At 41.9% G+C, this 11,350-nt stretch overlaps 1 protein-coding gene and 1 non-coding gene across 3 annotated transcripts; both read left to right on the top strand.

Annotated features, from left to right (window-relative positions):
- The first annotated feature begins 3,772 nt into the window (after positions 1-3,772).
- LOC118793345 (E3 ubiquitin-protein ligase TRIM39) lies at positions 3,773-9,669 on the top strand. Of its 2 annotated transcripts, none has more exons than XM_036551485.1 (8): positions 3,773-3,916; positions 4,571-5,185; positions 5,601-5,696; positions 6,877-7,110; positions 7,474-7,591; positions 8,589-8,633; positions 8,790-8,816; positions 9,014-9,669. In XM_036551485.1, the coding sequence occupies exons 2-8, from the start codon at positions 4,601-4,603 to the stop codon at positions 9,544-9,546; spliced, it is 1,638 nt and encodes a 545-aa protein (XP_036407378.1). In that variant the 5' UTR covers positions 3,773-3,916; positions 4,571-4,600; the 3' UTR covers positions 9,547-9,669. The 2 variants fall into 2 exon arrangements, with proteins under 2 accessions (XP_036407378.1, XP_036407377.1); XM_036551484.1 differs by having other exon boundaries at positions 7,444-7,591.
- On the top strand, positions 7,744-7,817 carry trnan-guu. Its single transcript has one exon. It is a non-coding gene; the product is annotated as a tRNA-Asn (tRNA).
- Positions 9,670-11,350: the final 1,681 nt, after the last annotated feature.

Raw genomic sequence — 11,350 nt, 5'->3', positions numbered from 1 at the left:
AGAGCTCAGCCCCTTCTGACATTCCATTTGGCCCAGGGTCAGGATAATCTAGCAGAGGTCTCTGGTATCTGTGATCCTGTACAGTGGATTTTCTGGTGTCCTGAAGTTTGTCAGGTCCTAAATCTTGGGCAAACACACATCATCTACCCACACTGACCACTGCTCGACCATGGAGTGTTGCCTCTGTGGGTTTGGTCCTTGTTGGTATGGGGTCTAATTCTGCATTTATTCCACAGTCAAAGCATTTATTCTATATAGGTGTCCATGGTTTGGAATTTATTACACCTTAATATGTATATGTATATGTATATGTATATGTATATTTACTCACCCAAAATTATACTATAAAATATATTGAAAAGTCAAACAATTATAAAAAATGACTGTTGTTTACAATTTCTCTTGACTAATTAGTATTGTTGGTTTGTTTATTGCTACATCATGTACAAAGCATCTGCCTCAACTCACCTGAAAAATTCATCTGAAAAAGACTGGCCACAAATATGTCACTGAATACCAGAGAGTTATTCTTAGAAGATTTGCCTCTCACACAGGAAAGAGCTGACTCATCGTCAGAGGTACAAGGTCACAATCCCTGGCCTCAGCAAGATCAGACATTTTGCAGGCCATCAAAAACATTTTGACAAAAACTAATCCAAACCTGTCCTATATGCTTTGATGGTATCACTGTGTTATGGAACAGTGGGTTGGCATGCCCATTCTCAAACATACCATCATTGGTTTTTTTTTCCTCATAGTGTAACAGTACCATTTAATGTATATTGTGTACTATAAACTAGAATGACCACAAATAAATTTAAATATTTCAAGGATTATAAACCAAAAGGCTGCAGCTGTACTCCTTAAGACAAATGAGCCTGCTTTTTTCCAGTTTTTATACTGCCCATTTGAAATGAAGAGTGTACATTTAACTTTCTCCTGTTGTCATTTTAAGTGAATTTGCAGGATTTCACAGTCACCTCTTAAAAGCACAAGATCTCTGATCAAATCACAGGCAGCAATGTGGTGTGGTAAGGAGCAGGGCTCCTAACTGAAAGGTTGCTTGTTCAATTCAAGGTAAGGTACTTAACCTACAATTTCCTCAGTAAATATCCAGCCGTAAAAATTGATAAAATTGTAACCTGGATGTATGTAAGTGACTCTGGGTTACAGCATCTGATAAATGGGAATAATGTCATTTGAATCACAGCCATTAGCAAGACCCCCTGCCTGGATCAAGCAGCCGTGAAGCAACAGGAAACGTGGTGTCATCGGGTTCTTTGTGCCCTCCGGCTATTTTGCTACCTTGAAAATCAACAGGATAACATCTCCCCCGCAAACCTATATAATGAAAACAATGCACAGACTCCAGACCAAACCAGCCCTCTCCCGTCTCATTAAATCAGCGTTTAAGTGGCAGACGCACCCGCTGCACCCTGTCATCCCGTACGTGAGAATGTTACGACTTGTTTATCTTGCATTTCGTTTTTCAAAGAGCACAACGCACAGATGCCACGCTGCTAATGAGCCGGGCACATCAGGCAGATCGGAACACTCCCCGTCGGTGTGCGCTCATGGGAACGACGCTACCACACAGCGCTCCTAACCAGCAAGTGTTTGTTCTTGACTGGTGTTGTTTCTGTTCACCTTCCGGCATAAGCAGACTCTACATCGCTGTCAATCAATCACTGGCCCATCCATTGTTCATGACAGCATTTTTGTAAAAGTATGCATTGAAGGTGACAACACGTTTCAGTTTTTCTTACATCCTGTAAGATCTTTATTTTTTCTGCATGCTGAAATACGACTTTGTGAGTTTCTCTGTGTTTGTGTGCCGAGTGGCATGCAAAATGTTCAGTACAAAGCTCATTTGTAAGCACTGTGTGTTACAAAAGTAACCAACAATCAGCAAGGACTGCGGATGCAGAAAAAGGCTCTGATGGGCTACTGTGGTCCTTCATTATTGAAGCTTCACAAAATGGTTTTAACTACGGTTTGTGTTTTAACGGCATGTTTATTGACTGGTTAAGAACAATACATGAACAACCAGACAAAAGAGTATGAGCAAATAAAAATTTAATCTACACCCAGGAACAAGACAAAGGGATTCCTTTCCCTATATTTGTCCCAATATTTGCAGAACAAAAAATAGTCTTATATACTGGTGCTACTGCTCTATACACACTTAACCTAGCAAAGTCAGTTCCAGCTCTGATGTAGACTGTGTTGGAATATGTCATTTGGGATATAAATCAAATTTAGGAAAATAAGATGTTTTAAGATTTGGATGAGGAATTATTCAGGACATTAATGCCTGAATATCATATACTAATACAATCACAACACATACATTTCTAGAAAATGTATGTATGTGGAATTTTGATATGTTAAATTAGGTAAAGCAAAATTATAGAGATGGAGTCTAATGCCATTCTCACTCCTGGAAAAGGAACTAGTTTGTACCTTGTCTGGCCAACTATTGAAACTTGGTCATGCAGCACTCCTAATATTGTGACTCCGTGTATGGCTTTCACTTGTGTTGTATTCTGCCTCACTTATAAGTCGCTTTGGATAAAAGTGTCTGCCAAATGAATAAATGCAAAATGTAAATGTAATAGCAATATTAAAGAACATCCTACTAAGATTTACATTTCTCTACCCGTCCCAAACTCTCCCAAATCTCCATATCTATTATCATGGAGAAAAACTCAAGGCCATATGGACAGCAGGTCATCAACAATATAGACTGAAAAAGTAGTAGCAGGAAGTGAGCACACACCACTGTACAGTTCAACATCAGTACCCAAAGTAACACTGTACAGCCTTCTGTGTTCAAATACAGTAGTATTTGAATAATGTGGAAATTGATCTGTAAATGTTAAAGAAGTTTACATTTTCAATAGTTTGTATGAAAATGAAAATATAATATTATTATTTCTTGCTGAAAAATATATTCTACCCCATTCTGCCTTCCTTGGGCACTTACAAGTTAGAAGCTATCTCACACATGAGATGACTGGGAATTTAACAATCGCAGATACATCATACGATGGCTTGATTAAAAAAAAAATAATAAAGATAACAACCAGAGCAACGTGCTGGAGACACTATGGAGAAGTGACCGTATTTTTGGGTCACGAATGGCAGTAAGAGGGTGCTGGGGCAGCGTTTTTAAAGGAATCGCACATTTTTGCTGATTAAAGACAACGCTTGACCTTATCCATCCAACGCTTATCCATCATAATTCCGAAGCCAATAGATGCATTTTAAATGTAATGCGAGTAGCAGTCGTGAAACAAAAAGTTGTTAAAATAAGATTCACCAAGGCTTTGATTAACAAGATGTATACTGTGGAAAAATTACATAATTATAATCATGACTGGGCGGCAGTGTAGACAGAATTGTGCTGTATATAAAGACACATATAGAATATAAAGAATTGTAACCTGTGTAAGTGGCTCTGGATAAGGGCGTCTGCTAAATGACAATAATGCAATGTAATCATGATGATTATCTTTCCCGAACTATTATAGTTTTTAATTGGTTTGTTAAGAGCGTGACTCAGTCCATGCCATTATGCATGACCGCAGGGGTGCCAATGCAGATTGCCAGCTCACAGCATCTAAACGGTAAAGAAGAGTCCACATTAACTTAAAAAAAAACGTGAATCTGAGCTAAAGTGGGGCGGGCTCCTGTCAAACAGGTCTGGCCACATTGCATCTACTGAAGTGCGAAAGGAGGAGCACCGCGGTGCACGCAGCGAACAGACGACAAAAGGCGGAACGCGTGCAGCTCCACCGTCACTTTGCAGCTCGGAGTGGCACGAGACATTCGGGCTGCTCGCTGGTCACCTTAGAAACAGACCGCACGAGGGTGCAGAGGGAGACGGGACACCGCGCGCAGCCCGGGCTGTGAGGTACCAGCGATCCGTATCCACTGAAGGGCATCCGACCGGTTTGGGTTACCTGCACCGATGCGTGTTGGGTTATGCAACCAAAACCGGTGTTCATTTTTTAGAGCGAAAACTGCATTCAGAGGCCGATGTGATCTTTATCTTTGTGTTTCCGATATCAGCGGTTTCTTTCATGGTTTCTGTGCGCATGTGTGTGTCAGTGTAGCGTGACGGCTGTTTTGACAGCTTTTCCGCACCACATTTCTCATTTTAATGTCAACATGTGTCTGACTGGGCTTTATATTCTCTGGAGTTCATTTTAATGGCACATATTGAGCCATTATATTACTTATATTCTGCAATGATTTTATAATAGGGTAGTTATTAAGGCCCTGCTCCTGTCAGATGATATAGAATATTATTACAGGAATTTTCATTCCTGCGTGATTAGTGTGCGTCAGCTGCATCCTGAGTTTGTCAGCATTGATAAACATGAGATACATCAGAATTGTTCGTTTTAATGGCTGAATCCTGTCAGCCTTAACTCTGACTGAACAAGCATCAAAACATGTTCATCATATCCTCATCCTCACCTCCTACTCACCTCAAATGTCAAATTAACGTGTATTATTATCAGAATGATAATGACTTCTTTTGGGGTTTTTTTGTTTTTTTTAGATTGGTTGTTTTGCCAGGGGGACCACCGAAATGGCGCTGTCTCGGAGCTTCCTGTCAGAGGAGCAGTTCCAGTGTTCCATCTGCCTGGACATCTTCACCAACCCAGTGTCCACGCCGTGCGGCCACAGCTTCTGCATGGCCTGCATCGGACACTACTGGAGTGGAAGTGCGGCCTGCCAGTGCCCGCTGTGTAAGGAGAGCTTTCGGAGGCGGCCGGAGCTGCACATCAACCGCACCCTGCGGGAGATCACCGAGCAGTTCAAGCGCATGTCTGGCCGCAGCGTGTCCGACCAGCCCCCTGCCAGGCCCGCCGAACTGTCCTGCACCCTCCTCGACGAGATGAAGCGGAAGTTCCAGAAGGTTCCGGCCACCCGCAGCCCCCATCTCCCCGCCTCGGTGTCCGCCGCCTCGGGGCCGGTGCCCGGCACCTCCTTGCGGAGGTACACCCTCAGCGGCGCAGCCAACAGCCTGCACACGCCCCTCTGTCCCAAGCATCAGAGACCCCTGAAGTTCTTCTGCCGCACCGACCGGGACTACATCTGCGGGGAGTGCGTGGAGACGGGGCACCAGGTCCACGACACAGTCTCCATCGAGAAAGAGTGGCTGGTCAATAAGGTGAGGTCTGCACTGACTGCCCGCATCTTAACATGGTCGCTTCACCATAGCATGATACACTGTGCAATGCTGTGGGTAGGGCCTCACAAAAATGCCATCCTCCTTCCAACAGAGTCATCTGCAAGATGTCTATTCTGTTCATATGGTAGAGGAAAAAGTGTGGCTTTAATTCTAGTAAAAGATATCTAGAGAACACAAATTTTTAATTTTAAAATTTCATGTATTTATCCTCATATTATTATTTTGTTGTAGTGGAATTATCTGCAAACATTATTTTAATGTATTAAATACCGATTGTATGTATGAGGCTCAACAACTAACTGTCTTGTCCACTAGTTCTGTCTTAAAAGTTTGTGCGCTTGTGCTTTCCTGCTCTCTCTCTCTATGGTTAAACACGTTCACTTTCTGTCTGCAGTCTCAGCTGGGCACAAGCGAGGCAGAAGTCCAGCAGATGATTGAATGCAGAATAAGGAAAGTGGAGGAGATCCGAACATCACTGGTGGACCTCAAAGTGAGTGCTCCCGACTGGCTGATGCCCCCTAAACTCAGCCACAACACTGACTTTGAAAGCTTTTCAAGGCTTCAGCATGCAGCTGCAAGACACAGAATCAGAGGGTTGTTTGTAAAGAAAACTTTAACAGGCACAAGATATCCTTCTAATATCTATGAGTGATTTTAACAAAGATGTAATTCCACGTGGGACCTGGCATTTAACTGAAAACATTGCCTGGGAACTCCTACCTGTCAGAACACCTCATGCCATGAGTGTTTTCTCTGTTTCCCTAACATACTTTTGAGCTCTTCACACTGCAAAGATGACATCACAGTTACGCATTTGCAGTACAGCACGTTAGTGATGTGATCTGAAGTTCACACACACCCATCCCTTACCTCAGTTTATGTACTAATGTTATACGTTTAAACCTGGCTAGAAATGTTTAATATATTATAAGTTGTTAAAATGAACACAGAATATTAGTACAAACAACTTAAAATCATATGTAAAACAAAATATCACCCTGCTAAAGGAATATTTTTAATATTTTCACAGTGCATCTGTCTTAACAATACAATTATTGAGTCTGAAAAATGACTGAAGTAGTTGAGGTGAATATTTAAGAGGAGGACGTGGGGTTGATTCTGAGAAGAACTGTTTCTGAATTATCACATATTCTTTTGAGGTTCAAACCACAAGCAGTTTGGAAAAGATCTGAGAGGAGGCTGAAGTTAAACTGATACTGAAAGGGAATCTACAGGCAAAGAACAGACGAGTGTTCTAATATTCTGCAGTTAGATCCCTAATGAACACTTAGGTTATATGAATGCTTGTTAGGAAAAGTTAGAAAAATGATGAAAGTGAATATAATCTTTTCATTTAACTTGGCTCATCAAAGTACTAGAGCAAGATCTGACACTGAGGAGTGTTGGGCGGTAGTCTAGCATAGTGGTTAATCCAGCTGTATAAATGGATAGCATTGTAAAAAAACTAACTGATGTAAGTCGCTTTGGAAATGTACATCAGCTAAATGCCAATAATGTAATGTAATAATAATAATGAGTATTTGCACACATGGAACTGCAGGTTCATATAGCACTACAGGGCAGTCCTAACAGTAAACGGACAGGTGAATGGACCCCGTGCTGTTTCCCAGCAGTCTGAGCAGAACAGCCCCTCTCCCTGTCCCTCCCAGGCGTTATCCGAGCGGGAGACGCAGGGCAGTGTGCGCATGTTTGCGGCGCTGGTGAGCTCGGTGGAGCGGAGCCAGGCCGAGCTGCTGGAGGTGATCCAGATGAACCGGGTGGCGGTGGAGCAGCACGCGGAGGGCCTGATCCGTGAGCTGGAGGAGGAGATCGAGGAGCTGAGGAGCAGGAGCGACGTCCTCGAGCAGATCTCCCGCTCCAACGACTACGCCCTCTTCCTCAAGGTCAGGGAGGCCGTGGGGCAGACACGGTGTTTAGGGCTTCATCTGAAGTCAGTGTTATAGATTATGAACATATGACTTCAGGATCTCAAATCTGAATCCATAAATTCTACCCATAAGGAATTTTAATATTTTAAGTACACAATACTCTACTCTGAACTGAATTTCAACATTTGTGTGGCAAGCAAAATGCTCCACTTCAGTATCAGCATACGACATCCATATGATTACTTAAATATCCACAACTCAGGTAGCAGAAGCATGTCTGCCTCACAAAAGTGTCATTACTAAGAGGCAGCCGTTAAGATTTTTTTGTGGTGTCGGACGTTGTCACAGAATTTCGACGCCATCTGCATCCCTCCCCAGACGAAGGACTGGTCTGGTGTGTCAGTGAACTCTGACCTCTGTGTGGGCGCCATCTACAGGACGGTGTCAGAACTGGTGGAGCGTTTCCAGGAGGAGCTGCAGAGATTGCCAGGGATGAGTGAGTATCACAAGTTCACTGATATTTTTACTGCTTTCACAGTATGGCCAAAAAACAGCAGAACCCCGCAGGGGGTGTGCCTGAGGTCTATCAACTCCTTGGTTCCATGTGAAGATCTTAAAGCAGCACATGGATGTAATGTATCAGTATCAGTCTCTGTGGCGCAATCGGTTAGCGCGTTCGGCTGTTAACCGAAAGGTTGGTGGTTCGAGCCCACCCAGGGACGGAGAACTTTTAAATTAATTCCTCTGGGGGGAAAAAGAAGCTGAGTCATCATAGCTGACTTGTATCTGAGTGCTGTAGATCTTTGTGCAGGATGTTTTATACTATAGATAGACTTTATTTTCTGTTGTCCTGGTGTAAGGTTTAAAGAGTATCTTGTATGTCAATGATCTCACACTGTTTGTTGATCAAAGAAGAGTCTGTTTTTCCAGTACTGGGATATTGAAAGGCGCCATTTCTTGTCCTGGGCTCTTTGATATCGGTGTATATATAAATATATTTACATTTTAGAATATTAATCCAAATGATTTTTGAGCAAACTGTACTCCTGCACATTTGCGTTTTGATGAAGATTATTTATTCAAACTGCTGACATGAATTTCAAGGGTATTGTTTGTAATTAAACAATTTGTAAAATGAATGTACCAAAAATCACTTTTGGGACACAGCCCTCCGTTCTGCTGGTCTGCATTAGGCAGGCCTCATGACTGCTGCAGTCCCCATGCTGTGAATAGCAGGCTTTTACATCCATAGCACGTAAGTGCATGAAACAGCAACACACCACCCTTCCTCTTCAGATGCATTGGAATTTTGTATTAGAGTGGAGTCCTTTCAGACCAAACCTGATACCCGAATAGATTCAGTCTGAAATTAATAATGAATGCTAAGCAAATACGTCAGTCCATCACAGTATGTCTGAATATGAAAAGTCTAGTCAGTGATGTGAGCTCATTTCCTCAGGGCTACAGAAATGTTCTTCTTTGTTTTCAAACAGGCATTCGGGTTCCAGTGGACCCCTCTCCTACAAAATTACAGCCAAGTAAGTGGCGATTTCTTTTGCCATAGCATCATACAGTTTTCAGTCTTATGAGATCTTGGGCCTAACAAGGTTTTAAATATAACATGCTGCCAGCTACATTGTTAGAGGTGTTTTAAAACATTTACTGACCTGTCACATGTTTTGGCTTCATTTCAGAGGTGAAGACCATACAAGAGTATGCAGGTTCGTATCTCTCCAGGAATAAATGAATTCGTTAATCATTTTCTTCTTGGTATTATAATTGTTGTAGCTGTTATCACTGTTGTGATAGGCATTTATCTACATTCATAATGTTTCACTGTTACTACTGTAGGATTATCTATTCTTAAATTGATCAGATGGTAGATTTTTTTGTAATGTTTTAAATTGTCTCCCTGCAGCGGATGTGACGCTGGACTCCAGCACTGCCCACCCCAGGCTTATCCTGTCTGAGGACAGGAAACAGGTGAGGTGTGGAGACAGGTACCAGCACGTCCCAGACAACTCAGAGAGGTTCGACCGTGTGGTGTGCGTCCTGGGCCGGGAGGGGTTCACTGGCGGGAGGCACTACTGGGAGGTGGAGGTGGGGGGCAAGACTGACTGGGATCTGGGCGTGGCCAGCCACTCCGTCAGCAGAAAGGGAAAGATCACCATCAACCCCAGCCACGGCTTCTGGTTCCTCAGCTTCAGAGACAGCAATAGCTATGCCTTTCAGACAGAGCCCTCCACCTCCCTAAAACCCCAAAAAATAGGGGTGTTTCTGGACTATGAGAAAGGGCAGGTCTCTTTCTACAATGTCAACACCAAGCTACACATCTACACTTTCATGGACACTTTCTGTGAAACTATCTACCCTTTCTTCAGCCCCTGCACCAACAAGTCAGGTAGAAACGAGGCCCCCCTAGTCATTTCACCCGTCATGCTACCCGACTGAGATGCCATGTCCTTGGTTTTTGCTTATTCAGAGGGATATGTTAGACTGTATAGCATATGAGCAGCAGTGTGGTGTAATGGTAAGGAGCAGGTCTTGTAACTGAAACGTTGCTGATTCGATTCCCCACTCGGGGCACTGCTGCTGTACCTTTGGACAAGGACTCACAATTGCCTCAGTACAAATATCCACCTGTATAAACGGGTAATATGTAGGATGTAAAAACTAACCTATGTAAGATGATCTCTGGATAGGAATGTCTGCTAAATGACAATATGTAATGTAATGAGGGTGGATATAGGGTATAAGCTGACATAACCTTTTAGCAATGTAAAATAGCTGAAAATATATTATCATAATGTTTGGGGAAACTTTTTTATTATATTATATATAATATGCAATTACATATATATATATTATATATAATATGCAATTACACATTTTAGGTCAGTTGGCAATAATATAATGTGAATCTATATTTTATGTGTATATACTGTATGCATGTTTCTTGTTGTGAATATATGTATATTTAATAAGAAGATATTCAACTCAGGGATCCATCTAGACCTCAGAAAGCATGGGTATTTAAATCTCTGCTTTACCTTCACAATATTTAGTATTTTGTGACTGAAAATTCTGCAGAATATGATACAATGTACTCTGCACAATGAAATTTCAGTAGGCATCGCATATTATAACAATTTTGTAAAGCTTCAGTATTTCAATAAAATATATGTCACTTTCAGTTGCATTTCTTTTGTACACAGTTTTCCAGTCTAACCAGAAGCAAAAGCTTGTCACTATATTTAATTGAGTGTCCTGATAGAATTACAACAAAGTACACTCCTTTGAGGACAATAATTCCACAGAGAGGCAAAAAATACTCCAGATGAGACTTGGCATCATCCCACTTTGACAAGCCTAAGAAGCGCTTAGCACCAGACAAATGGCTTCCTTTGCAGTTGGTGCCCCAGATGAGATTCTTGTTATATGTCGGAGCTACGTACAGACAATGGAAATTTTCACAATATAAACTGAAATCAGCATAACCAACAGACTATCGCACACTGGGAACAATGAGACACCGTGGGGAAGGTTAACACTGTGCTCTTTCCTTCTGTAAACCCTGACCAGCCTATAACTGAATTCAACCAACTATAGGAGAAAGACTGTGAGAGAGATTAATGATGAATGAATTATCAATTGGCTAACATCTTGGTACATGGTTAGCAGTATGATTAATGTTAATCCATACTAGGTCAAATTCCATCCCCGTTGGTTTGGACAAAATGCCAAAAGTGCATTCGGTACACTACAGCCAGAATCCTTCCAAAAAGGTGTTTTTCACTGCCAATGGTGCTACACCAGTCTTTGAAACGAGTCGTCATTGTTCTCAGGATATTGTTATTAAATGAAATCATTAAATGAAGTGGCATTAAAGCCAGCTCCAGGATCCTGGAATTGTACAACACTTGAATTCCGGTCCAACGATCCATGGCAAAAACATAAAAGTTACAGAAAAATCATAATGTGCACAGGTAACTATTGCGTACATCTAGCCCACACTGGAATATCAAATGGTAGAACACCACTTTACCACCAGCAGATGTCCCTATATGCACATAATACAAATAATAATAAGAGGGATAACGTAACAATTCCAATCCTTAACATATTAGACTATATTTAAAAAATATAGTAGGTAAGGCATACAATCTGTAGGTATATGTAAACTACAGGTCGTATCAGAGTTCTGTTCACTAATAAGAGGCTGAACATGCTGCACAAAATTTGAATATGTGAGGCG

This window comes from Megalops cyprinoides, chromosome 18, assembly GCF_013368585.1.
Source record: "Megalops cyprinoides isolate fMegCyp1 chromosome 18, fMegCyp1.pri, whole genome shotgun sequence".
NCBI classification, from domain to species: Eukaryota; Metazoa; Chordata; class Actinopteri; order Elopiformes; family Megalopidae; genus Megalops; species Megalops cyprinoides.
Note: the sequence above shows the minus strand (reverse complement) of the source record. Positions and strands in the feature narration are given on the sequence as shown.

Coding starts and splice junctions, on each gene's coding strand:
- LOC118793345 (XM_036551484.1), top strand. CDS start 4,601: ATGGCGCTGTCTCGGAGCTTCCTGTCAGAGGAGCAGTTCCAGTGTTCC. Junction 5,697..6,876: donor CATCACTGGTGGACCTCAAA/GTGAGTGCTCCC, acceptor TGTCCCTCCCAG/GCGTTATCCGAGCGGGAGAC. Junction 8,634..8,789: donor TCCTACAAAATTACAGCCAA/GTAAGTGGCGAT, acceptor GCTTCATTTCAG/AGGTGAAGACCATACAAGAG.